This window comes from Lemur catta, chromosome 9 (assembly GCF_020740605.2).
Source record: "Lemur catta isolate mLemCat1 chromosome 9, mLemCat1.pri, whole genome shotgun sequence".
Lineage (NCBI taxonomy): Eukaryota > Metazoa > Chordata > Mammalia > Primates > Lemuridae > Lemur > Lemur catta.
The window spans coordinates 84,955,847-84,982,243 of record NC_059136.1 but is presented as its reverse complement, the minus strand read 5'-3'; the positions used below and the strand labels follow the sequence as shown (position 1 = coordinate 84,982,243).

The 26,397-nt window shown below is 36.4% G+C and overlaps 1 protein-coding gene and 1 pseudogene across 2 annotated transcripts in view; one reads left to right on the top strand and one right to left on the bottom strand.

The window, feature by feature from the left end:
- PPP1R42 (protein phosphatase 1 regulatory subunit 42) overlaps positions 1 to 25,832 on the bottom strand; it is a 38,757-nt gene extending 12,925 nt beyond the window's left edge. Inside the window, exons 1-6 of one of the 2 annotated variants that reach the window (XM_045560559.1) lie at positions 25,747 to 25,832; positions 17,630 to 17,846; positions 15,131 to 15,297; positions 13,738 to 13,876; positions 11,547 to 11,663; positions 1,165 to 1,282 (exon numbers count right to left, since the gene is read on the bottom strand). In XM_045560559.1, the coding sequence (XP_045416515.1) occupies positions 1,165 to 1,282; positions 11,547 to 11,663; positions 13,738 to 13,876; positions 15,131 to 15,297; positions 17,630 to 17,758 (670 nt within the window). In that variant the 5' untranslated portion in view covers positions 17,759 to 17,846; positions 25,747 to 25,832. The remainder of the gene's footprint in view (positions 1 to 1,164; positions 1,283 to 11,546; positions 11,664 to 13,737; positions 13,877 to 15,130; positions 15,298 to 17,629; positions 17,847 to 25,746) is intronic. The other variant, XM_045560560.1, reaches the window with a different exon arrangement.
- On the top strand, positions 12,267 to 12,476 carry LOC123645270 (annotated as a pseudogene).
- Positions 25,833 to 26,397: the final 565 nt, after the last annotated feature.

The following is a 26,397-nucleotide window of genomic DNA, read 5'->3' as shown; positions in this document are numbered from 1 at the left end:
TCAGAAAACATGCTACAAAAAAGAATATTTGTTCAAGACAAATTTTCTGTAAATCTTATTTATTTGGAAGTCAATATACTTATCTCTACATCTTTTACAGTCTCACCTACAGTACGGTATCATGAACATTTCCAGAAATGGTTACATGAACATTGGAAGGTTCTTAATCATCAAACATTAATTGTATTAACTTTACTTGCCAAGGGAAGTGGAATCATATAATTATGTGTGGTGGGCAGAAAGGGGAGAGAATGAGAGGTTGGGATGGGGGATTAAATAGCAGAATCATCTATAGAGCTTTTATAAAATATACCTGAGTATTCTCCCTATCTATTCTCTGTTTCCTACCCTTGTGGGCAGGGTGTGGCCCTCGTATGTGTATTTTGAAAAAACATTTTGGATTTTTCTGATATGCTCTCTTTTCCCTCCAGAAAACCACTGAACTAATATTAGGAATAATCAAGGTTTACTATAGCTAATGAGGCAGTTTTGTCATACATTAGTATTGGTCCCCAAGTACAGCATGTCACAGAAGTTCTGATGCAGGAAAATAACTCGTGAGTGTACTTCGTGAGAGGGCACTGCCTGTCTCTCTGATGCTGTGTCCCTTGGTCACTATTGGCCAAGTGCACTCTTTTATCCATTTCCCTCAATATAGTGCATATTCAGGAATGTTATTATTTGTAAGGATCTGTTAAAGAGACTCCTCAGTCTGCTCCCTTTTCAAATGAAAGGGACTTATGTATGTTCTTAGAGTACTATTTGGCAAATGTCGAGCAATTGAAAACCTTGGTCAATTTTATCTACAGAACCAAAAGCTAAGGAGTTTCTCGGTATCATCATCAGATTTGTGCCAAAGAAAGTCTGGCAAGAGGTCAGCAAATTCTACACATTTATGACTAACCATTTTGATTGGTAAAAGCCACATTTTCTCCTTAAAGAAAGAGTATCTGGTGCTTTATTTCTGATCAGCATATATTTTTCATGCTTTATTTCTCAATATTAACTTTTGCTCTTATGAAAAATATTAAATTTAAAGTTGACCATTTTCATAGATATATGAAAATATATATGTCATATTTATATTTCTGAAAGCCTGCTGATAAATTAAAAAGTTAACTAGGTTTCTTTCTCTAAGAAAATTATATTAATATAAACATGTACCTAGTGATTTGGACACCAATATCAGTTTGTCCCTGTATTTTGGTTTGAGACAAACAGGATTTCCGTTTAGATCCATTTTCCACAACTTCGTCAACTTGTTCAGTAAATACTCCAAATCCTATAATTAGAGAAGAAAAAGCAAAGCACAAGTATTTCATAACTATCAATACTTCTAGCATGTCAGTTAACTGTTTTTAAAGGTAATTACTGCCTTTCATGCAGTTCTAGCTCAGAGCCAGTTACTTTGAAGGTGCATAAGAACTAAATTTTGAATAAAGTGGTCTATACTGATAAAAGAAGGGGCTGAAGATAAGGCAAAAAATGAGGTACTAATTTGGGGGCCATGGAACTGTTCTCTGTCATGTTCCCTTCAACGGTCCCAACCTGTAGCTCAAAAAACATTATTTTGCTACAGAAGATGCTCTACTCTTAGTGGAGCTTAGAGAAATTTACAAGTTCAGGCAATTAAGGAGCAGTGAGTAAGCAGTCCATTGGCATTGAAAACAATATAGATTGTTGCTTTTCATTTTTATAAAGAATGCATATTCACTTTTAAAATCTGTAAAAAAAAAAACTATCAAAGGGGAAAATAGAAAAAAGGTGAAAAAAAAATCACTTGCATGCTTATCACCCAAAGATCACTTTAGTATGTTGTATATTCTTCTAGACTTCTTTTTTGTCATCATATGGTGGGTACTATTTTATATTATATCATATAAACATTTGCATGTTTTTATAGCTTACAAGAAAATCAGCTAATTGACATTTCAAGGAATAATTAGGTTTTTCCATGGTCTACAACCCAAATAAATGTGAGAAAAACAGATTAAGAACCAGCTCTCTCAGTTTGCTCTCTTCCCATCTTCTTTGTCCCTAGTGGTGTTTCTTTTCCCATCCAGTGTCACTCTTTCTCTCCAGTACCTTGTCTTTCTGTCATTTCTTACTTTCTCCCCTTCTTCTTTATTCAAAGAATGTATTTTAACTACTGTTTAGTGGAAATGAAATATACTTGAGTATTTCTTATATATGCCCCAAAGTTCTATTTTTTATTTTTAAAATCCGATATAAATTTGATCTATAACAAATTATTCAAAAAAAGTAGTGCACTTAGGTTGTTTCCATATCTTGGCTATTGTTAATAATGCTGCAATCAACATGAGAGTGCAGCTATCACTTCAAAATAGTGATTTCATTTCCTGTGGATATATGCTGTGAATTTAGTCTGTGCTTGACTCTGAGGAACCCAAATAAATAATTTATGTGAAAATATAAGGAATTGTTAAAAAAAAAAAAAGGGCAATCCTAAACTTGCTGGTACTATGAGACCTTAGGCAAGTCTATGTCTTCATTTATAAAGTGAGGTTAATTAGGATTAGTTGCCATGGCATATAAAGTGCCTGGGACAGGGAGCAGGGTGCAGTGGCTCACACCTGTAATCTCAACTACTTGAGCGGCTGAGGCAGGAGATGGATTGCTTGAGCCCAGGAGTTTGAGGTTACAGTAAGCTAGAGTGCTACACTGCACTGTAGCCTGGGCTACAGGTCAAGACCCTATCTCAAAATAAATAAATACGTACATAAATAAATAAGTCGGTAAATAAAATGCCTGGAACAAAGCAGGTAAATAATAAATGTGTTACTTCTCTGCCTCTTTGCCTGCCCTGCACTCCTCCTCAGCTAATTCCCTTTCTCTTAATTTTTATCGACAGAGAGCAAAAATGATGTAAGGAAGAAGAAATTTTTTGACCTACTGAGTAATCAGTAGTTGGTTTCTTATAAGAAAGCTCTCTTCACAAATTATAACTTCAGCCCTCAGTCCTGGGCCCTGGAATGCGCCCTCTCCACAACATTTGTTCAATAGCATTTAATATAGCCATACGTATTTTATATGTGAGTTACACTGTATTTCTCTTATTCTAAAAACCTCTACGGAAGGGATTGTGCATTACATTTTTGTACAGTGTTGAATATGATGCCCACCATCCAAAAGTTAAGTAATAATAACAATAAGAGAACTTTAAATTGTTGTAGATAAAAAGAGTGCTTAGAGTTTTGTTAATTGTTCCTCACTTGATAAATGACCCTTAACATACTCCCTCCAGTGTATGTTTATTTAAGACTAAACTAATCCTGTGCTGAAATACGATTACCCTTTGGATACGCTCTGGTTGTTCATTGCCTTCCTGTCTTTAATAAAAAGCTTTCACTTTCCCACTCTTCAATAAGTTACTAAAGGAAGCAGACACTTTTCTGTACAGTCTCTGTTTGATAAATGATCATGTCATGCTATCACTTAGAGGAGTGCTGCAAAATACTGAGGAACAAATTCTATTTCCCCTGCAGGGCTGTTGCTCAAGCTCCCGTATAGGCGTCTGCATCACGGCAATGCTCTCTCTACGATTAATGATGACCACTGATGAACCTGTATTTGACCAGCATGCACCAATCTTTATCGGAAATGTCTGGCCCAACTGTCCTTACTAAATCTAAAGACAGCCATTTGTCATTCCCCTGACTGCCTGTCATCATCTGCCTGAGAAAATCTATAATTTTTGGCTTGTTCCTGACTAAACTCTGGAATGAATAAATTTATCTTTGGGCCACTCTGCTTGTCAGGATCAATATTGAGCAGAGGTTGAATAAATTAGAAACTGAGAAAACATGACAGGCCATAGAAGTTTGTTCATTTGTGTCTTATAAATCAAATATTTAGTTTACATAAGAGGCAAGCATGTCAAGCTTTTTCTTTCCCCATTCATACTCAAGATTCTATACCTCTTGATAAATGGTCATCAGAAAACCAATGAAGAAAATCACTAATTATATCTGAGATGAACTTTTCAGATCATTTTATTGATTTAGCAAACTTTACAAACATAAAAACTGTAGGTAAAGGTTAATTTTTTTGTTCTTTTATGTTTTATACATTTTTGCAACCATGATATTTATTTGACTTATTAATGTCAGCAAGCTATTAATATATAATGTTGCCCCTAGTGAAGTTCATGGCTCAACTTACACTCACACCCCCCAAGCTATTTGTACAAATGCAAAAGTTTTATTGTAAATTGTCATTAAAGTATTTAATAATTTTATATATTGATGCATACCTGTTTAAAGGAGGTACAGGAAAAACAAGCAAAGAAATGTTAACCAAAAGTAAATGTCATTTAAACTAGAGCCCTCTAAGTTAAAGAAAGGTGTTTCTAAACTATGAAGTATTGTTTGGCTTAAAATTCTCTTTCTCCTCCTCCTCAGTGGTTGACCTTGCCAGCAATTTTATTGGGAATAAGTGATTCATACATCCACAAAGTTTTTTTGGTTATCTACTTCACACTTCCTCTTCCATTCCTCTTTCCCATTTTTCTGACCAAAGGAAGAGAGTCCCATCTCTTTTCCCAGGTTAATCAGAAGAGCCTGGCCTCCTCCTCTTGGGATCTTCTCTCTCTTGCATTTCCACTTCCAATCTCTCCCTCTCCTCTGGCTTTTATTCTCTTACCTACCATTGCCAAACTCCTTGAAGGAGTGGTCCAGACCAATGCTTTTCAAACTTTAACGTGCTTAAGAATCACAGAGGGATTTTGTTTACATGCAGATTCTGATTGGTTAAGTCTGGAGCAGAAGCTGAGATTCTACATTTCTGATGCTGTTGCTGCTGCTGGTCCTAAGATCCCAGTTGGAGTTATAAGAGTCTAGCCCACTGCCTTTGCTTCCTCAACCACTAGGCACTCCTGCAACCTGGTGCCACTGAAAATGCACTGCTAACCTTATCACTGATCCACACATTGTCAATCAAAGACTTTCTCAGTGTCAATTCTTTGGAGCATCTTATCCTGCTGACTACTTCTTTCATGGCTTTGTGATTCTACATTCTTGCAGCCTCCGTAGGATCCTTCATGAATCTCTGACCTTACAAGTAACAAACCTCTAACTATAGAAATTCCCAATGTATGAAGAGGCTGCTTTCTAAAAGTTGCTTTTGAGAACTGAGAACACATTTCATTAAAAAAAAATGCTATACCTGGTGGACTCTTGCCTGGGTCAGTCCATAAAAACAACTTATTTAATAGAGAAAAAGCCTGAAGAACATCTGTGTAGTGACAGTACTATAAAACCTCCCCATAATGCATCAGCATGTTCCCAGAGTGCCAGAGCTCCCACTGGGGAGCAAGAGCAGATATCCCCAGTAGCAGACCCTCAGGGACAAATTCACTTGCTTCCTTTTCTATAATCTACATATATTCCTTTCAGACAATGTCTATTTTCTGTCCCTGAACCCCAGCAGAATATAAAATCACAGTTAGAAAAAAGTTTTCCTCCTGTAACCCATCACCTTCTCTATTTATACTTAGACTCTTTGCAGAAAAAGAATGGTCACACTGATGATAATAGTAAAACTTCTGTTACATTAAGGAAGGGTCATCTCTGTGCAAGAGGAAGATTTTGTGAGAAGCCACTTTGAGCATTTCATCTTACTCCTCTCCTCCCGACTCTAAGTGATCTCATCCATGATGGCAGTTTCAGTGACCACTTAATATGCTGAAGACTCCCACATTCATCTGTCTCTGAGCTCTGGCCTCATATATCCAATTATCTACTTAATATTTTCTCTGAAACATTTCAAAGGCACCTCATACCCTACATGATCAAAACTCATGATCTCCCAAACCTGACCCTTGAGTTCTCTATTTCCCATTGTGCAAGGCAGAAGCCCAGGAATCATTCTTGACCGCACCCACTCCCATACTCCCTATATCCAACTCACAACCAAGTCTTATCCACTTTAATCCCTAAACAGCTTTACAGTCTGTCCACTCCATTTCCACCCCCACTCTCTTAAAATTTCTACCATCTCTCACTTCCTGACTAGCCTGGTCTCTTCCAGTCTGTTTTCAATACTTCTCAAGATGTGGTTCTCTAATTACTTCACCCCTCGCTTAAACACCTTCAGTGACTTCTCATTGTTCTTAGGATAAAGACAAAACTCTCTATCATGACCTGTGTGGATCATCTACCCCCTAGTCTTTGTTTGCACTATGTTCTACCTTCACTCTCTCAGCTTCCCATCCCTCATATTTGCCATGCTTCCAGATGCCCTGGGGCCTTTGTGCATCCTATTTTCTTTGCCTGATAAGTTCTCAGAGCTCAGCTCAGCTATCCCTTTCTCAGGGAAGTCTTCAATGACCTCCCTACCTAGGGCAAATCCCCGTTACAGGCTCTCAGAGCCACATACTTCTCCTTTGTGGTACTTGTGCAATTTTATATTTGTTTTGGAATGATTAAATGCTTAATGTTTCCCTTCCCCTTAATGCTGAGAGTTCCTCAAAGCCAAGGATTGTATCTGTTTTCTGCTCCCTATTGTCTCCCCCATTTTCTAGCAAGTACTGCCACATAGTAGGTATTTTCAATGAATGGATAAGAAGAGATGAGTGAATGAATGCATGCATACGTGCATGAATGGATGGATGAATAGAAGAGGGGCAGGGGGCCTGAGGTTAGAAGGAGGACAGGAATTATAAGGAGGAAATAAGATGGAACTGTTTTTGAAGAAGTTGCTGATGATTAGAGTGGCAGCAGACATGGAGAGAGAGAGGAAAGACAGTATTTATCTTCTCTTTTTGTTTATTTCCTCATGTATTTCTCCTCTCTCTTTCCAGATGCTCCTATGTAGAAGTCCCTGTCCTGGACCAGCTTTGGCCTAGAGAATAGGAGAGCTGAAGCCAGGGTTAGAGGATCCTGTGGATAAGGAACCTTTGGCAGTTGTGGGTCTGAAGAGGTGAGGAGAGGGAAATGAATGAAATCCCAAGCAGCAGGAGGGACAAAAGCTGCTTGGCCTCCCAGCTTCTTACAGGTCCATATCCTATGCCTCAGCTTCTAATGCAGCCACTCCCCTGTGGCTCTGGGACCTTCAGTAAGCTAGGGCAAGGTCATCATTTGGAATGCCTATTTTTCCCACCAACCCAATTCTCTCTTTTCTTTTTCTTTTCTTTCCACTGAGCTCAAGGATTTCAGTGCCCTGACTGTACTTTTCCTTGCATGTGTTTGTTTAAATTTTTCTTAAATATCTTTCTCATTGCTCAAACCAGAATCTTGATTGAGAGATTCAAAATTGTTTAACCATCCTAAAGAGCCATTATTTTTTTCATTTTTTCTTAAAGCAGGCACTTAAAAATGAAATGTTCCGTGGCAAAAGACTTGTAAATTCAGTTCCATGGATCAGGACTACAAGAAGACAATTTGTAAATACTCACAAATCACTTACATATGTCAATTTATAATATTTCACAAAAATCCATCTATAGGATTGATTAACAGGACCTTCATAGTACAGGGCCATCTATTACAATAGTGACTGAAGTCTATTTTTAATATACATTTGAATGTAGCCTTTAAATTTTGAATTGTTATTTTTAAAGACAATGGTAAATTATCAGCAAAAGTAATAATTTTAAAATTATACTTTTTTATGTAAGAACTATACTTAGTTATTGCATATATTTTCTGTAGGTGCATTTCAGGAACCTACTGATGTCCATATAAATGCAGCTTCTCTAAGTGCTGAAAACCTCAGGTAATTATAATGGTTTTGTTAGGATTCTCTAATGATGTCCACATCTTTTTCCCCAAGGCACAAAGCTGTCTGTTGCTGACGACTCTTAGGATGGATGTCAGCCACCTTATTATGTATAGCATGAGAGATTTCTGCCCTGTAGCATAGGGTTTGATGTCAGTAGCTTTTGAACAACATCAATGAGCATAAAGATTGGAAAAATTAAAGCCAAAAATAGAGATCCTGACTCCAGGAATACATACAGAAAAACAAGTTAATATGATGATGCTAGGCTTCAACATGTTCTTTGACCAAGCCTTCAGAAGATGATTTAAAATGAACCACAAAAGTACATTTCAAATTTATCCTGGGCATAATATATTCAGACTTCCTATATTCAGACTTCCAAGAAACTGTATCCAGGCATTTTTAATTATTTGTGTCTTCATGCTGGAAGTAAAAGAACTTGAGATTTCATCTTTACTCCCTCTCTATCCAAGCTGCTGGAACTTACTGAATGGTTTGCATTTCTTCCCCAAAATATTTCTTGTCCCCTTATTCATTCATTCTATAAACTTGTAGTAGGTGCCTACTATGTGCCAGGCACTACTAGGCTGGGCTCTGAGAAATCCTGAAGTTAATACATCTCAAAGACTCTCAGTCTAATGAGAAATATGGTGATACCTAATAAGAGCTATTATATATTAAACAGGTTTCCTTACCAACCATTCACTCTTTTTAAAATAATTTGTTTATTTATTTTGAGACAGGATCTTACTCTGTTGCCTAGGCTGGAGTGCAGTGACATCATCATAGCTCACTGTAGCCTCAAACTCCTGGGCTCAAGCAATCCTCCTGTGTCAGTCTTCCCAGTAGCTGGGATGATAGGCACGAACCACCATGCCTGGATAATATTTTTATTACTTGTAAAGACAGGGGTCTCAATATTACCCAGGCTGGTCTCAAACTCCTGAGCTCAAGCAATCCTCCCACCTCAGCCTCTCAGAGTACTAGGATTACAGGTGTGAGCCACCGTGCCTGGCCTCATTTTTATTTTTAGTGTTTTTTCTTTCCATACTTCACTTTGGATAGTTCTAATGCTATATTTTTAAGTTTATTGATCTTTTCTTGCACAATCACTAATCTGCTTTTAATCACATCCAATGAATTTTTCATTTTAGAAATATTTTTCAGCTCTAAAACTTACTTTTTTCATATTGTCCATTTCTCTTCTCTTTGTATTCACGATTTCTTTAAATTATAGGGCATATTTACAATAGCTTTGTAAAAAGTCCTGTCTTCTAATTCCATTCTCCATATCATTTCTGGATTTTTTTTTTCTTGACTGATTTTTCTCTGGCTACGATTTATATTTCATTGTTCTTGCTTGCTATTCCCCTCCCTGCATTTTGGTCTGAAATCACCTTGTTTGGTTTTTTTCTCTTAGGGACCACAGGCCTGTGCTGCCTGTTGTCCAAGGTCTGAAAAAGTTATTTCCCATATTTTGTCCAGTTTTCTATTTGTTTTTTTATGGAGGGTGATTCTGGTCCTTGTTACTATATCATGGCTTATTAGATTATTTTAAAATATAATTTTCTTTCTCCATTTTTTCCCCTACTGCTATGGTCTGAATGTGCCCCCACCATTCACATACTGAAACTTAATATGTGATAGTAGCCAATGTGATAGTATTAAGAGGTGGGGCCTTTAGGAGGTGATTAACTCCCATGGGCAGAGCCCTCATGAATGGATTAGTGCCTTTGCTGCTTTCATCCTTTCTGCCCTGTGAGGACACATTCCCTCTGGAGGATGGAGCAACAAGGGGCCATCTTGGAAGCAGAGAGCCGCCCTCACCAAAAACCAAACCTGCAGGCACCTTGATTGTTGACTTCCCAGACTCCAGAACTGTGGGAAATAAATTTCTGTTCTAATGAATTACCCAGTCTCAGATATTTTGTCATAGCAGCACAAATGAACTAAGAGACCTATTCTCTGATTCGGGTCCTCTTATTAGTCATATATTGGATCTCCTGAATTAATTCTCTAAGTTTCTTTTATACTTGCCTATTTTCCATTCTTTTTGTTCTATCTGGGAGACTTCCTCAATTTTATCATTTAAACTCTATATTGAACATTTAATTTCCCCTATCCTATTTTTAATTTCTAAGTGCTCTCTTATTCACATGTTCCTTTTTTTTTTTTTAACAAAAAAAAAGCATCTTGCTTTTATTTCAAGGTTATGGAATCCTTTTTTATTTCTCTTAAGAAATTAATTATAGTGGTAATTTAAAGTTTTTTTGTTTTTTGCTGCTTCCACATGATTTATTTCTTCTGAATTCTTTCTTTTTGTTTCTGTCTTTCTCTCTTTGATTTCAGAGGCTCTTTTCAGATGTCTGATGATCCTGAGCTGCTTGTTCGTTCATGTAAGTGAATGAGAGCTTTTTGTGAGAGGGTAAGGCTTGTTGACTGGTTGGTCTCACTGTATGGCAATTGGGCAGGCAGCTGGCATTTTCTCTCTGGAACCCTTAAATGTCAGAATTGGGAGATGTTTTCTCTTGAGCTGGTCAGTTGCCCTAAAGAGGAATCCTCCACCTCTTGCCCAAGGTTTTAAAGTCACATAGGCAGGGTTTTGGGAGGAGAGCCTAGTTTTGTGTGTGAGAGGGAGGGAAGTATTGATGCTCTAACATTCCAGTGTTCAATCTTTCATAAAATCCCCTTTTGTTCAGCACTACCCTCTGCTGTGGTTTTTGGTACACAGCCTCTCTGGTTAAACTTCTTTATTTATTTATTTATTTATTTATTTTTTTGTTTTTTTTTTTTGTTTGTTTTTTGTTTTTTTTTTTGAGACAGAGTCTCACTTTGTTGCCCAGGCTAGAGTGAGTGCCATGGCGTCAGCCTAGCTCACAGCAACCTCAAACTCCTGGGCTCAAGTGATCCTACTGCCTCAGCCTCCCGAGTAGCTGGGACTACAGACATGCACCACCATGCCCGGCTAATTTTTTTCTATATATATTTTTAGTTGGCCAGATAATTTATTTCTGTTTTTTTAGTAGAGACGGGGTCTCGCTCAGGCTGGTCTTGAACTCCTGACCTCGAGCGATCCACCCGCCTCGGCCTCCCAGAGTGCTGGGATTACAGGCGTGAGCCACCGCGCCCGGCCTAAACTTCTTTATAAATTCAACTTGTCCTCTGTAACTTGATGGAGGCATTGGAGTATGAAGGAGAAAACCAGATAAGAGGACAGAATTATGTAAATAAATACATTAAGAAGTAGAAATTCATTAGCTAGTTTTAGAACAAATCTAAATAGTTTTTAAAGTGATACATTTTATAGTTATTTCAGAACATCAGTATTTTTCCTCATAATTTCATATAAATATTTTTAAATTAATTTTTCTTTTTTTTCTCCTTCTAAATTTTAATAGATTTAAGAGATACAAGTTGAATTACATTATATGTATGTATTCTATAGTGGGCAAGTCAGGGCTTTTGGTGTACCCATCACCCAAGTAGTGTGCATGGTACCCCATAGGTAATTTTTCCTTCATCCCTCCTTCCACCCTCCCACTTTTGAGTTTTCAGTGTCCATTATACAACTCTGTAAAATTAAATTTTTTTCTTTCCTTCCTTCCTTCCTTTCTTTTTTTTTTTTTTCTTTTTAGACAGGGTCTTGCTCTGTTGCCAGGGATAGAGTGCAGTGGCATCATCATAGCTCCCTGCAACCTCAAACTCTTGGGCTCAAGAGATCCTTCTGCCTCAGCCTCCTGAGTAGCTGGAACTACAGGCACAGGCTACCATGCCTAACTAATAAAATTAATTTTTCTTTACACTACCTTCACATTCAGAAGCTGATTGTCAACTGCTATGAGCTGATTGAGATTCTCCAGTACTTCTAAGTCTCTAATGTCATCAATATTATTATTGCTGATATTCAATACAGACAGGGACTTCTGTCTGTAAATAATTAAATTCTGTCTGTAAAAATAATTAAATTAGCATTAGTAAATAATCTAAACACTATATATAGGAGCCAGAAATCCTAATGCTTGAAAAGGTTAATATTTATCAGTTCAGGCTCTTTAGGCAAGAAAATCAAAAGCCATGGAGATTTTGTTTTTATTGCATTTGTTTTCAGATTGAACTTTTAGAACTATAGTATGTGACCTAACTTACTTCTCTCTATAATTCCTCCATAAGTCCTATTTTTCTCTTCTAAGATACAAGACAAATTTATAAAATAAAGAAGCCAAAACTCAAAAAGCAAAGAAAGAAAAAAGATGCCCCAATAAACAAATAACATAATGAGGAAAAAATGCTTATTGCAGTTTAAGGAAATTATCATTTTGTGCTAAATATCACTAAAATTTGTACTTACGTAGAAAGAGTTTTGTCTTTATTTTTCCATATAGGAAACATGATCAAGAATGAAAGACTATCTGGTTTTTAAATTTATCTCTATCTCTTGATAATCCATATATTCAGAAACTACTTAAAATAATAATTACCTGATTAAAATCTGAGGCCCAGGAATCTCTACCAAGATGGAGTCAACCATCACTTCACACCCTTTTGGCTGGTTAAGATCAAGTGCAGTATTTGTTCTTATTAGTTTAAAATTTAAAAAAAAAAAAAGATGGAGGCAACCCAGGAGGTATCCATATGAAGCCAACCTTTAAAAAAAAAATTCCCGGGTACTTTTTTTTTTTTTTTTTTTGGAGACAGTGCAGTGGCACAATAGAGGTCACTGAAGCCTCAAAGCCTCAAACTGCTGGGTTCAAGTGATCCCCCTGTCTCTGCTTCCCAAGTAGCTGGGACTATAGGCATTCCTGACCATACCTGGTTAATTTAAAAAATTTTTTTTGTAGAGACAGGGTCTCACTATGTTGCCCAGGCTAGTCTCAAACTCTTGGCCTCAAGCCATCCTTCTGCCTCAGCCTCCCAAAGTGCTGGGATTACAGGTGTGAGCTACCACATCTGGCCCCCAATACTTTTTAAGACTTGAAATAAAACTGAAAAAATGATGCTTTATATTTAGAATTTCAGATTGTGCTTGAATCTATGCAAAAATTGAACCTGCAAAAATGTTTTCAGTAGTGTTTTGTAATAAAACTAGCCATCTCCACAATGGGATCAGTCTAATTGGATCACTTGAGATTGCGGTAAGGTTGGTGACAGTTGATTCTACTGAGAGCTTGGAGGGGTAGAGTAGAAACCAGCTCACTTCTTTCTTTTCCAATTTATAGAACTACCTCTCGATTGATATATATTTGGTTTAAAATTCATCCACTACCCTCCATTTCTGGGCACTCTAAAATAAAACAGATATAACCTGTGAAAAACAACCATGTCACATTTATATCTCCTGCCCCAGATTTGAGGTTAGCCTATCCCAACAAGTCCCTTGTTCTGAGGGTTAGCAAGAGCCTCAGTGACGCCCTCTGGCCTCTCAATTTATTGTGGCACTTCCATCCCATACGACTGGTTGTCAGCCCACACAGCTGGAGCCCCAAATCCAGTGCTCCCAGGCCTATATAGTTCTGGTGGGGCAGGCCCAGAGGTAGTGCAACCTGCAATCAAATCAGGATTCAGGGAGAAAATGACTTATCATTGCAGTGGCTCTGTAGTTTGTTTAAAAGTTGCCAAATAATTCTGCACTCCTCTTTCCTTAGGGTTTTTCCTAAAATTTAAAATTTTGAGCCATGATAATCACCAAGGTCCGAATTATGAATGAATTAACATCTGTATTAGTTAGAACTTCAGTTTATATAACCATTTCACATCCTTCTTTTGATCTTTCAGTCACCTGAAGAGGCAAGCATTATATTATCCTAACTTTATAGATGTTGAGTTTCTGAGACATTATGTAGGGAAAATCAGCTTCAGTACTCAAATAAGCTAGCATTTGGCCATATAAACATGCAGAGTATGTACAATGTCCAAGTATACCTTCATCACCTTCTTGTTCCATTATGACTTGATAATCACCATATTATTCCTTGTCGAAATAGTCAAATGTGGACTTACTGCCAGAGACTGAAGAGTTCTTGGATCAAACAGAAGCTTTTCTCCAAGGGGAAGCCTCTGACTCTCAACATGAAGCTCTCTTAGTTCTTTTAACCCTTCTAAACCTTCTATGACAGCAATGTAATTGCCTCCCAGATACCTGCAAAAACATAGACATAATTCTAAATAGGCATTGTGAGAATGCCATGGTCTTTAAATGTGATAAAAGTGTAACAAAATCATTGAGCTGTGTGAAAATTATAAGTGCAGAATGTTATGTTTATGTTGACTCTATGAAAGGTTTAACTAAATGACAACAAATTATGTTCTTATGCTCAATGTAGTCTAAAAAATACATTTTTTTTTTTTTTTTTGAGACAGAGTCTCGCTTTGTTGCCCAGACTAGAATGAGTGCCGTGGCGTCAGCCTAGCTCACAGCAACCTCAAACTCCTGGGCTTAAGCGATCCTACTGCCTCAGCCTCCCGAGTAGCTGGGACTACAGGCATGTGCCACCATGCCCGGCTAATTTTTTCTATATAGATTTTTAGTTGGCCATATAATTTCTTTCTATTTTTAGTAGAGATGGGGTCTTGCTCTTGCTCAGGCTGGTCTTGAACTCCTGACCTTGAGCGATCCACCTGCCTCGGCCTCCCAGAGTGCTAGGATTACAGGCGTGAGCCACCGCGCCTGGCCAAAAAATACATTTTAAACTTTTTTAAAGAATGAGAGAATTTTTTTTCCTACACCGCAAAGCAGCAAGAAAAAAAAATGAGAGAATTGAAATAGTTATTATTAAATTATCTACAGGGCTCCTCATATGTTCTGGTGCAGAAGAATCACCTGAGTTGCAGGTTTAAAAATGAAGTTCTCTGTGCCTAACCTTCAGATATTCTGATTTGGATGCTAGGTTGGAACCCAGTATTGCACATTTTTAAAAGCATTCCTCACCCCACTCTTGTGTCCCTGTTCTGAGGCCCTTGGTTCACTCTTTCAGAAGCATGACAGTTATTCTAGTCTGGGGAAATTGGATCCAGCAGTGTTAATTGCCTAATTATAATCATTATAGGCAGTGTGTGTGTCTTTTTACAATCAAGTTGAGCCTACATGAGGATGTTTTAGGTGTCCTTTTAAGCCCTTACGACAACCCAAACCCCCAGAAAGAAAAGTTTATCAGGCTTAATAAAACACAAATTGTTGAATATTACATATGAAACAACTCATTTTGTATTAATAAAAGTGCAAGAGAATAAAAACTGAGGCCTGTTCCATAAAACTCGTGTGAGATGCAGACTCAATTTCATATCCAATTTATTTTTGAAACTTAATGCAGAAAATGGAAATGCCTGCATGCATAAAATATAACTACTGTAATGATGATAAACAATTACATTACTCAAAAACAAAAGCACTTACAGTTTTTCCAGTTTCTTTAATGATGTTAGGTTCTCTATATATGAAATACAATTGTTTTGTAGGTACAGGTGGGTCAGATTTGTGGCATAATTCAGGTTAATGATTTGACGAATACGGTTATCATATAAATATAGAACACTAAGATTTTTGCAAAGAGAGAGGTCTTCCTAAAAGGAAAACAAAAAGTCAAATTTAATTTCTCCTTCAAACTTAAAAGTTTCTTTTTGAAAAAGTTTTTCACTTGATAATTCTGCAAATTTCCTTAAGATTATTATAAAAAGACAGTCTTTTTCTGTTCTTAGCACAATCAAAACAAGACTAAAACGATTACAAAATAAGTTCTAGGCTTTAGTATTCTGTAATTATATCAACAAAATTGTATTTGTTAAGAAGTTTTTCCCAGTGCAAGCAATTTTCCTTGGAAGCAATTAGGCTACTCTGGAAGTTGAAGCACTGAACAAATTATTGTCCCAATGTATAAATCAGGGCTTAATATTTCTGTAGGATTGGAAGTAAACTGTTGCGGTTTATAATACTGAAAATTGGAAGTCATCTAGATATCCAAGAATAATGGATTAATGAAAAAACTATGATAATGCTGTTGAAGGGAATACTGTAGAATCATTAAATATCATTTAGTTTCTTTAGTAATATCTTATAGATTTCATAACATATAATTAAGTGAAGACAGTACCTTCAATATGACTATTATAAAATTATATAAATACATACCTAGAAAAAAGACATTACCTAAATGTTAAAAGTGGTTATCTCTGAAAAGTAGGATCACATTCTTTCTTTTTATATGTATTTTATACAAATGAACACCAATTACTTTTGAGATAATAAATTAATTAAAGGTATTTTTAAAAGGCTGTCATTTCTTGTGTGGTGGTAGAGTTAGCCTAGAATAAATAGACAAGAAGTAAAATGAAGTTCTACTCAAAAATATTCATTTAGATGTTTTCAAAATACAGCCACATTTTGGAAACTTTTAAGTTTACAAGTTATTCTCACTTTATTGTGACTTTAACCAGTTTGCTTTCCTCCTAACAAAGATCATCTACACTGGAGGAATACTGATTGATGTGAGGACAAAAGAGCTTGAAGTGGGGGCTCACTGGGGCCTCTCCCAAGAAAGCAGTATGTATATGGTCTGATGAGGTAGAGCTCTGGGCAACAAAAGAGAAGCATGTTTGAGCAGTTGGATTCATGGAAAGAAGGAACACCAGGAAACCAGAAAGGGATATAAAATGGGAACTGGGTTGGGTCCCTACAATAAAAAGCAAAACAAAACAAGCATTTCTCAATTGATCATTTTGCTTGGGACTTTGGGGTTTTTTTTTTTCCCCCTTTCATTCATTCACTCAATAAATATTTCTTAAGCACTTAATACAAGTTAGGTATTGTATTGGATGGGGAATTTAGAGTGATATGAACAAAATAGACATGATCCCTGCCCTAATGTAGCTCATATGTTTTCAAGAAATTTTCTGTCATCTGTAGTCTTTAGCATTTATTGTAGACAATAGATAACAATACAAATGGCCTAAAAGGGTTATTACAGTGTTTAAAGTTTCCCAAATTACAGCCAAGAATTACCTCAGCACTGAGAAAATGTATATTGAGAGTATAACCAAGTAAAATTATCTTATCTGATATAACTGATCCAGTATAACATACATTTATAAAAACAGTTAAATATGTAAAAAAAAGATTTCACTGTTAAACTTTTGAAATGTGGTACTCACATAATTAGTTCTTAATACTCTGATATGTAAAAAATATGTATATATTCCAATGTTTTGGAATAATACAAAAGTAATTATCTTTGAAATTATTTTCCAACATATGCTGTCAAATCTAGTTTGCTACTAGAGTATTATTTATTTATTTATTTTTGAGACAGAGTCTCACTCTGTTGCCCAGGCTAGAGTGAGTCCTGTGGCGTCAGCCTAGCTCACAGCAACCTCAAACTCCTGGGCTTAAGCGATCCTACTGCCTCAGCCTCCCGAGTAGCTGGGACTTCAGACATGTGCCACCATGCCCGGCTAATTTTTTCTATATATATTTTTAGTTGGCCATATAATTTATTTCTATTTTTAGTAGAGACAGGGGTCTCACTCTTGCTCAGGCTGGTCTCGAACTCCTGACCTTGAGCGATCCACCCACCTCGGCCTCCCAGAGTGCTAGGATTACAGGCGTGAGCCACCGCGCCCGGCCGCTACTAGTGTATTGTAGGGAAACAGTAACATATATATTTAACATATGTATTTAAAAATCACAATGGTATATCTTATGGAGACTTAATTTTAATAAGTTGAATATCACAAATAGGAAATTAAAATAAAAACAATATACAGCTTATTGATAAAAATATAGTTAATAAGAATAGTCAAAATACATTAATAGTTAATCTATTAGGTTTGCCCTCAAGTCAATTTCTAAACTTTACATTGTTAATTATATAAAAATAAGAAATAATTCCAAAATTCTTACAATTGCATCTATATTTTTGTCTGAAAAATTTATATGAGTTATCTTCTTCAGCCACTGTGAAATGGTTTCTTCTTTTCCGGGTTTAAGATTACTGTTTCTGGCAATTAGATCCAAGGTCAGTCGAACCATAACTTCTTTATATATCAAACTCTCAGCAATAGCTCTGTTTTGATACCATGTCGAGAAGAAGGTTTAGGTATTATTTATTTCCAACTTTCTAAAAATTAAAAAAAAGTATTACAATATCATATAGCAATTTAGGAAAAGTTATTTTGACTTTTTGACTTATTTCCTTATGTAAAACTATTTGATAAGCTAGTTTATAGACATTTTAGGGGCATTGAGATATTTTCTAAGTTTATAGACTAGATCTTTTATAAAAAGATTTAAAGCACCAAAATTAATTAAATGCAAATACTCACTTACTTTTAAATCTTTTCTTCTTGCTAAGTAGTATTGAATTGCTATTGCAAGCACCTTTTTTTTTTTTTTAAGAGACAAGGTCTAGCTATGTTGCCTAGATTGGAACAGCAGCTCTTCTCAGGCATGATCACAATGCATTATGCATTGTGGGCTTAAATTATAATCCTGCCTTAGCCTCACTAGTAGCTGGGACTACAGGTTCACGCCATACTGCACCAGCTTCTGGGCATCTTTTAAAGGATTATTATTCTCTCTTGGAGTCAAAAAGGCCTCCAAGGAATATCATCCAATGTTCTCATTTCACAGGTGAAGAAACTAAGTCCTAGAGAATTATTTCAAGTTACTCAAACTAGTGGCAGTTGAGAATGGGACCAAGTCTCCTGGCTTCGTTTTCCGTAGTACCCACAGTGACCATATGTCTGAAACCCCCAAGTCAGAACACATGGTGTGAAAACCTTGAGTATATACATAGGACAAAGGTGCAAAATGTTTGAAAATGAAGCTGGCCTAGAAATTTTGTTGTTTTGTTGCTACAACCATAATCCACAAAGAGGCAACATAATGCAGTGTTTCTTAATCCAGATTGCCTGGTTCATATTTTGGCTTCATTACTCACTCACTGGTTCGGCAATCTTGGGCAGGTTACCCCAATTTCATATAAAATAAGGATAATAAGGGTACCTATTTCCAAGGGATACTGTGAGGATTCATGAGAAAATCATTATAGAGTGTTCTGCACAGTGCCTGTTACATAGGTCAATAAATGTTGGCCATTATTATTACTCTATTACTGTTTATCTCAATTTTATGATATTCTGGACATGAAATCAGTTTCTTCCTATTTGCTTTGGAGGAAAAGTGAATTCAGTAGACAATAAATTAAATTTGTGTCCTCACACAGTGTCATATTATTACCCAGGTTATGTTATTATAAATTGCCTACAATAAAATATTTGAGGATATGGAATGTATCCTTAAGATTCTTCACAATAGGCCGGGCGTGGTGGCTCACGCCTGTAATCCTAGCCCTCTGGGAGGCCAAGGCGGGTGGATCGCTCGAGGTCAGGAGTTCGAGACCAGCCTGAGCGAGACCTCGTCTCTACTAAAAATAGAAATAAAAATTATCTGGACAACTAAAAATATATATAGAAAATATCAGCTGGGCATGGTGGCGCATGCCTGTAGTCCCAGCTACTCGGGAGGCTGAGGCAGTAGGATCGCCAAAGCCCAGGAGTTTGAGGTTGCTGTGAGCTAGGCTGACGCCACGGCACTCACTCTAGCCGGGCAACAAAGTGAGACTCTGTTTTAAAAAAAAAAAAAAAAAGATTCTTCACAATAAAAAATACAGAATAAAATTATATAATTATCACAGATTTTTGAAATTTGCATATATTTGTTACTCTTACAACAAATTTTAAGTTTATTGTTTACTTTTCAGATCGAATTTCAAATATGACAGAACAGTAATATTGTGAACAACACTTCTAATTAAGTAAAAATAACTTTTAATATTGCCTTAAAATATTTCATAAAATAACTTCATGATAAAAGTCTAAAGAATAATATAACAGCCATGTGCCCACAGGTCAGCTTAAAAATGTAAAACATTACAAATACATTTGAAACCCTTCTAAACCTTTCTCCTTCTGCATTCTCTTAAATTTAGCATTTATTTTAAACTTAGACATCTTCCTGTCTTTATACTTTCACAACATATGTGTGTATACCTAAAAATATGTAGTATGGTTTTTCACAACTTTACATGCCATCAATGATATCAATGATATTATTCTGTCTCTAGTTTTCTTTTCTGCTTAATATTTTGTTTGTGAGAGTCATTTGGGTTGATATGTGTAGCTCTAGAGTATTTGCTGTATAATATTCTATTGTTAGAAATTCATTTCTTCAGATGATTAATCTTTAGGTGTTTCCAATGTTTTTGCTTTTACAATGTTGCTTTTACAATTTTGTATATGTCATTTAGCACATGTACAAGGCCTTCTTTAAGGTTTAAAATTAGGAGTGGCCACTTCCGGGTTGGACATTTTCAACTTTACTATATTGCCAAATTGTTCTCCAAAGGAGTTTTACCACTGGTGGATAAAGAGTTCTCATTATTCTACAATGCACTCTACACCATCATCAGCACTTGATATCAGCAATCTTTAACTTTTTGCCAAGCTGATGGACGTAAAATAATATCTCATTGTGTTTCAATTTGCCATTCTCTACTTAATAGAGAGATTGAGAGTATTTTCCTATTGATTGGCTGTGTGAAGTTCCTTTTCTGTTAATTGCTATTTGTTATGTTTTGCACATTTTTCCTATTGGGTTCTGTTTTTATAAGTAATTTGTAGAACACACACATTTCTATTAGATACTAATATTTCATTGATTATATGTGTTGCAAATACCTTTTCTCAGACTGTATCTTGTCTTTTCTCCTTATTTTCCACTTGTTAGTTTGTTTTTAATGATGTCTTCCAAAAAAACCAGAAGCTTTATTTTTCTAATGTAGTCAAATGTATCACTTTTTTTTTTGCTTGTGTTTTCAGTGACTTATTTAGTCACTCCTTCCCTATCCTAATTTCAGAAAAACAATCTATATTTTCTTCTAAATATGTTAGAAAGTTTTGTTTGACACATATTGGTCTTTAATCTATCTAGAATTGATTAATGTGTAGGAAGTGAGACGGAGATTCAATATTATTTTTTTTCCTTCTGGAGACCAATTATCCCAGCACTATACACATGGTTCTTTTCTCTTCCATTCATTTATCTATCTATCCCCATGTCAACATTGTCTTAATTAGTACAGATTAATATTTCTCCACCTTGGTTATTCTTTGTCCTTAACCTTTCATATACATTTTAACACCAATTTGTCAAGTTCCCTGAAAAATCCTTTCAAGATTTTGTTAGGATTGCATTGAATTTATAAGCAATTTGTGAAACACTGACATTTTTCTAATATTAAGTCTTCTTTTCCATTAATATGGTATGTCTCTCCATTTGAGGAGTGCTTTCTTAATGACTTTCAATAGTTTTATAATTTTTTATTATGTTGGGTTTTTGTTTGAGTGAGAATTGTTTTTATTTATTTGTGTATTATTTCAAACTATTCCTAGTTTGTAAAAGTTTTTTTAATTGTTTATTATTTTATTTATTTGTTTATTAAATCAGTAGATTTAGCGGGTGCAAGTAGTTTTTTGTTAAATGGATAAATTGTATAGTGGTGAAGTCGGCTTTTAGTGTACCCATCCGCCAAATAGTGTACATTGTATCTGTAGGTACGTTTTGATCCCCCACCTCCTTCCCACTTTCCCCACTTCTAAGTCTCGAAAGCCCATTATACCACTCTGTATGATCATGTATACCCATCATTTAGCTTTCACTTGTGAGTACAAGCAGTATTTGTTTTTCCATTCCTGAGATGCTTCACTTAGGATAATGGCTCCAGTTCCATCCAAGTTGCTGCAAAAGACATTACTTCATTCTTCTTTATAATTTTCTTTTATAATTAAAGCCATGCATAAGTTTTTTTAGAGTCATTCTTGAGGAATCATATATTTTTGTTGATATTGCAAATGTCATTCTTTTAGAAATTACAGTTTTTGTTTGTAGCTGGTGTATAGAAATACAACATTGTAAAAATATTGATCTTATATCCAGCAACACTGCTAAGGGCACATTAATTCCAATAATTTATAGAGTCTTTTGGGTTTTCCATGTAAACAATCAGATCATATATAAATGACAGTTTATTACTTTCCTATTCTTATATCTTTTTCTTTTTCCTTTTTTATTGTGTTACTGCCCTGGCTAGGACATCTAGGAACAGTGTTGAGTAGAAGTGATGAGAGCATATACACTTGTTATTGCTGATCTCAGAGGAAAAGCTTGTAACATTTCACTACTAAGTAGGATATTTTCTGTGAGGTTTTTTTTTTTTAAAAAAAAATACCCAGCATTCTCAGTTTAAGAAAGTTCTTTGCTATTCATAGTTTGTAAAAGTTTTTTTTTAAATCATGAATGGATGTTGACTGTTATGAATGCTTTTCTTGTGCATTAGAAGATGTGATGAAATACATGAACAGACTTCAAATGTTAATTTTTTTACATTAAACCAAACTCAGAATAGCATATGTATGAGTGAATTAAGTTTGCTAATATTTTATTTAGGATTTTTTTTCATTTATGCTTAGTAGGGAGACTGGCCAGTAATTTTCTTTCTTATATTCTCTTTGTAACCTCATAAAATCACCAGGTAGGTATTCCTACTTTTTCTTTTTTGAATGTAGAGTTAAACTCTCCTATGAAACCAGCTGGGCCTGGTAGGTTCTTTTTTGAGGGGGAGTGGTTTTGGAGAATTAATGTTAAACTATTGTTTAGTTTCTTTAATGGTTACATGTCTATTCAGATTTTCTATTTCCTCTGCAATCAGTTTTCATAAGTTATATTATTTTTTAATAGTAAATTAACCTTTCTGTTTAATTTTTTTAAACAAAATTCACATTTTATTTAGATTGAAATAAACTATACAAAATTTATTTTCTTCACCAAAAATAACAGCAGTATTTTCCATATTATTTCTAGATAAACCATAAAACACTTATTTTTGTAGCTTTTCCAGGTTTGGTTATAAATCAAAATGAGGCAGTAAAGTCATGGAAAAAGACAGAAGAAAAAGGCAATCAGTTGTCAGTAACATGGCCTGATTCTGTCCAAACCATGAAATAGAAATGTTCAATGTACCTGCTAAAAAAGCTTATGAAGATACAGGCTCAACAAACGAATGTAAACAGCAACAACCAGATATGGAACAACAGTGGCAGGTTCTTCCATTCAAACTTTGTTACTTGTTCCTTTAAGTACCATAAAGACAAAATCTACAATGAAATCCTTGTTTGGTGAGCTCATAAGCTTCTCTCTCTGGTAATTTAACTGTCCATTACAGATTTTTAACAATATATTTAAAACTCCTACTAGTTAAAGGTCAATCGTGAGTAACATTTTACAAAATGTAACATTTTATAAAATATATTCCTTCCTTCCACACCTCCTCAAAATTTATTTCTTCAAAGAATTGATAACTCAATACCTGATGTGGATTCACCATGATAATAAATGTTATGTCCAAAATGACTTAACTAAAACAATTCCAGTGTGTAGTAGTCTGTTTACTTTTTAATTTTGTTGTTATAGAGTTCTTCTGTTATAATATTCTTAATTTTTCAGTCTATGCTGTTGCTATGATAGATCTTTCTCATTCCTAATTTGGTTAATTTGTATTTTCTCCATTTTTTTTCCTTGATTATTCTTGCCAGTTATATCCTGGACACGCTTGTCTGTTTTTTTAGCACATTCAAGGAAAACCAGTTTTAGCCTTGTTTACCATCCCTATTGCATGTCTGCTTCAATTTCATTAATTTCTGTTTTTATAACCTTTTAAAATTTCTTTCCTACTGTTTTCAGGTTTTCCCCACCTTTTTTCTTTTCTTTTTCTGAGGTCTAAATGTGGATGCTTGCCTTATTAATTTCAGTCTTCTCTTCTAATATAAATATAAATACATATATATAAGGTTAGAATAATCTCTATCCTTAGATGATTCCAGAAGATGTGATATTTTCATTATAGATAAGTTTTTAATTTTTTAATATCCATTTATGATTTCTTTGGCCCATATTTTAAAATTTTAGAACTTCTGAATATTTCAAATATCCTTTGGACAGTGACAACTGAGGTTAAAAACATTTTAAAGAGATTCACCTCAAGGCCTTCCCCTTGCAGCTGAGGGAGACTGTGCTGTACAGATGCCCATGCAGGAGCAACTCTGTCCTGTGAAGGAGGTGATGCCCTGTGGGGGTAACTTTGAAAAAGGGGAGACATGCTTTGTATGATTTATCCTTCCTTTTTTCCCTCATAGACTTTGGGGAGACACAGTAATTTAAAAAGGTCCTTCTGAAAACATGCTGTAGTCTTCTGGATTACACTCTCTTTTATTCGCTTTCCTTCCATCTCTGTTTAGTTCCTTTGTTCCTTCATGCCTAATTCCCTGGTTGCAACCCCAAAAAAGTGTTATCACATGAGTTCTTGCTTCAGGGTTTTTTTCTGACCTTAGCTAAAATAGAGAAAATTTGAAGCACCCAAATCCTCATGAATGACCATGCTATTGCAGGGGAGGCAAAATTTTACCTTTATCATCTCAGGGTTTTTTTTTTTTTTTTTCTTGCTGGGCCTGAGAATTAAATTGACGGAGAAAAGCACACTGATTTATTTAAGACAAGTTTTACATGGCATGGGAACCTTCATAAGGAAATGAAAATTCAAAGACACGCTTATAGTCGAACACTTACATACTTAATTATATAAAACAGAGTAAATTGTGAAAATTAGTAGTTGACTGGTGAAGTGACTAGGAAGATAAGGGTTAATCTAAAAACATTTCTTTGTATAGATTTTGCTTGGCCTCAACTTCCTGTCCTTGATAGGAATGATACTTTCCTTCTAGTACAGGCAGGGCATCTTTCAAACAGGAGTTTAATCTCCTGCTTTTAAGAAACAGAATGAAGTTCAGAAAAACCTGTTTTTCAAGTGCTTTTAACTCAAAATTGTCAATATACTAGACTGACGTATTTTGGGAAGGCATATTCTTAACTCCTCTATAAACTGATTCTGTCTCTAGTAGTGTACAACTCCGTGTTTAGAAAAAGTGTAAAAAATTGGTTGTAGAAAAAATTTAATTAGCTCAGATAATAAGAAAAGGAAAGAGGCAAACTTAATCTGTAAAGTATTTATTAAACCATGGGAAGGCCAGTGGACCTCATCAGCAAACTACAGGAAAATTTTCCAGGGGGTTGAATATGGAAAGGGAGAAAACTGAATCAACCGAAACACAAAATAATAGACTGTTAAAAGAGTCTGCACTGTAGCAGTCCACAAGAGAGGGTTTAGTTTCATCAAAACACCAGCATTCATACTGTTAAAATAATATTAATTTAAACTTTATCAGTATTGTGGTTTTATAGTTTTAGAGAAATTATAAGCTTCAGGAGTTTAAACTGAACCTAGCGTGGATCTGAATACATTTTAGAAAATTATAATAAAAATAATTACGTCAACACTTGTGGGGTGTCCATAGCTTTCTTTTAAGAGAGGGTCGTTGTTTCCTAAAGTTTGAGAAACCCCTTTTAGGATCTCTTTCTCTCTCTCTTCAGCTTAGAGCTGCTTTACAGGCTCTGGGAACCCATTTCAATGGATCCCCTGGCTTCCATCTCCCGGGGCTCCCAGTGCACTGGACAACGTTTTCCGAATTCAGTTTCTGCCTACGTTTCCGCTTAGTGAGCCCCAACCTCTGCGGCGTCCAGATGCTCTAGCTCCCGGCGCCAGCCTGCAGGCTTCCCAGAACCCTTTCACACTCGGATCCACGCGCGCCCGTCCGCCCTCAGCCCCACGGCCACCCTCCACCGTGTCTGCCTGCTCTGGAGCTGTTTCTCAACCTTGCCTGGTGCTAAGCACTTGTTAAAAACACAGCCTTCCAGACTGTTCTGGGAATTCCCGATGTCTCGAGATAGGGCCCAGGGATCTGCATTTTGACAAATGTCCCAGGAAGATCCTACTGGCAGGCAAGTTTGAGGAACAGGGCTCTAGTGTTTCCTCGGTTCCCCACGCTTCTTCCCCGCGGGCGCCTCACCGCTCGTGGGACGGGTCGAGTCAGTAACTGGTTTGGTGAGCTTCGCCGGCGCCAGGTCCCTGCGCGGCCCGGGCGGTTGCTGGGTGACCGACCAGACGCTGCGGGTCGGGCCGCTGCTCGCGGGAAGTCTCGCGACGTCGCCCGAGGCGCCCTCTGCGGCTCGCGCGGCTCCTGCCCTCTGTGACGCGCGGCCGGGCCGACCCCGAGCGCAGGCCGGTCGGCCTGAAGAGGCCGTGAGGCACCGGTAGGCTCTGTTTCAGCGGACCAAGGCGTAGCCAAAACAGTTTTTGGCAGATCACCATTTCCCTGCCGTCGTCTTTGACCGCTTCAGTGCCCAGTAAACACGTTTCCCCAGTAACAGACCAGGAAAGGAATTGTTTGAATCAAAATACAGCCCGTACAACACCCTTTCCTCGGGTAAAACCCGAACTCCTGCGGGCAACTTTCAAGGCCATTCATGTCCGCCCCACTGCTTGCCACTCCCCGCTACACTCCGGTGTTCTCCAGTGCACGCTGTTCTAGAATCAATTGCACCTCCCTTCCCCGCCCCTCAGGGTAGCAATAGCACACAAGTTCTTGCCCCCTTCATTCTTACTTTCCCTTTTGAGATTCAAGGACTCCACGTGGCATTAGTGCATCTTTTCCCAAGCC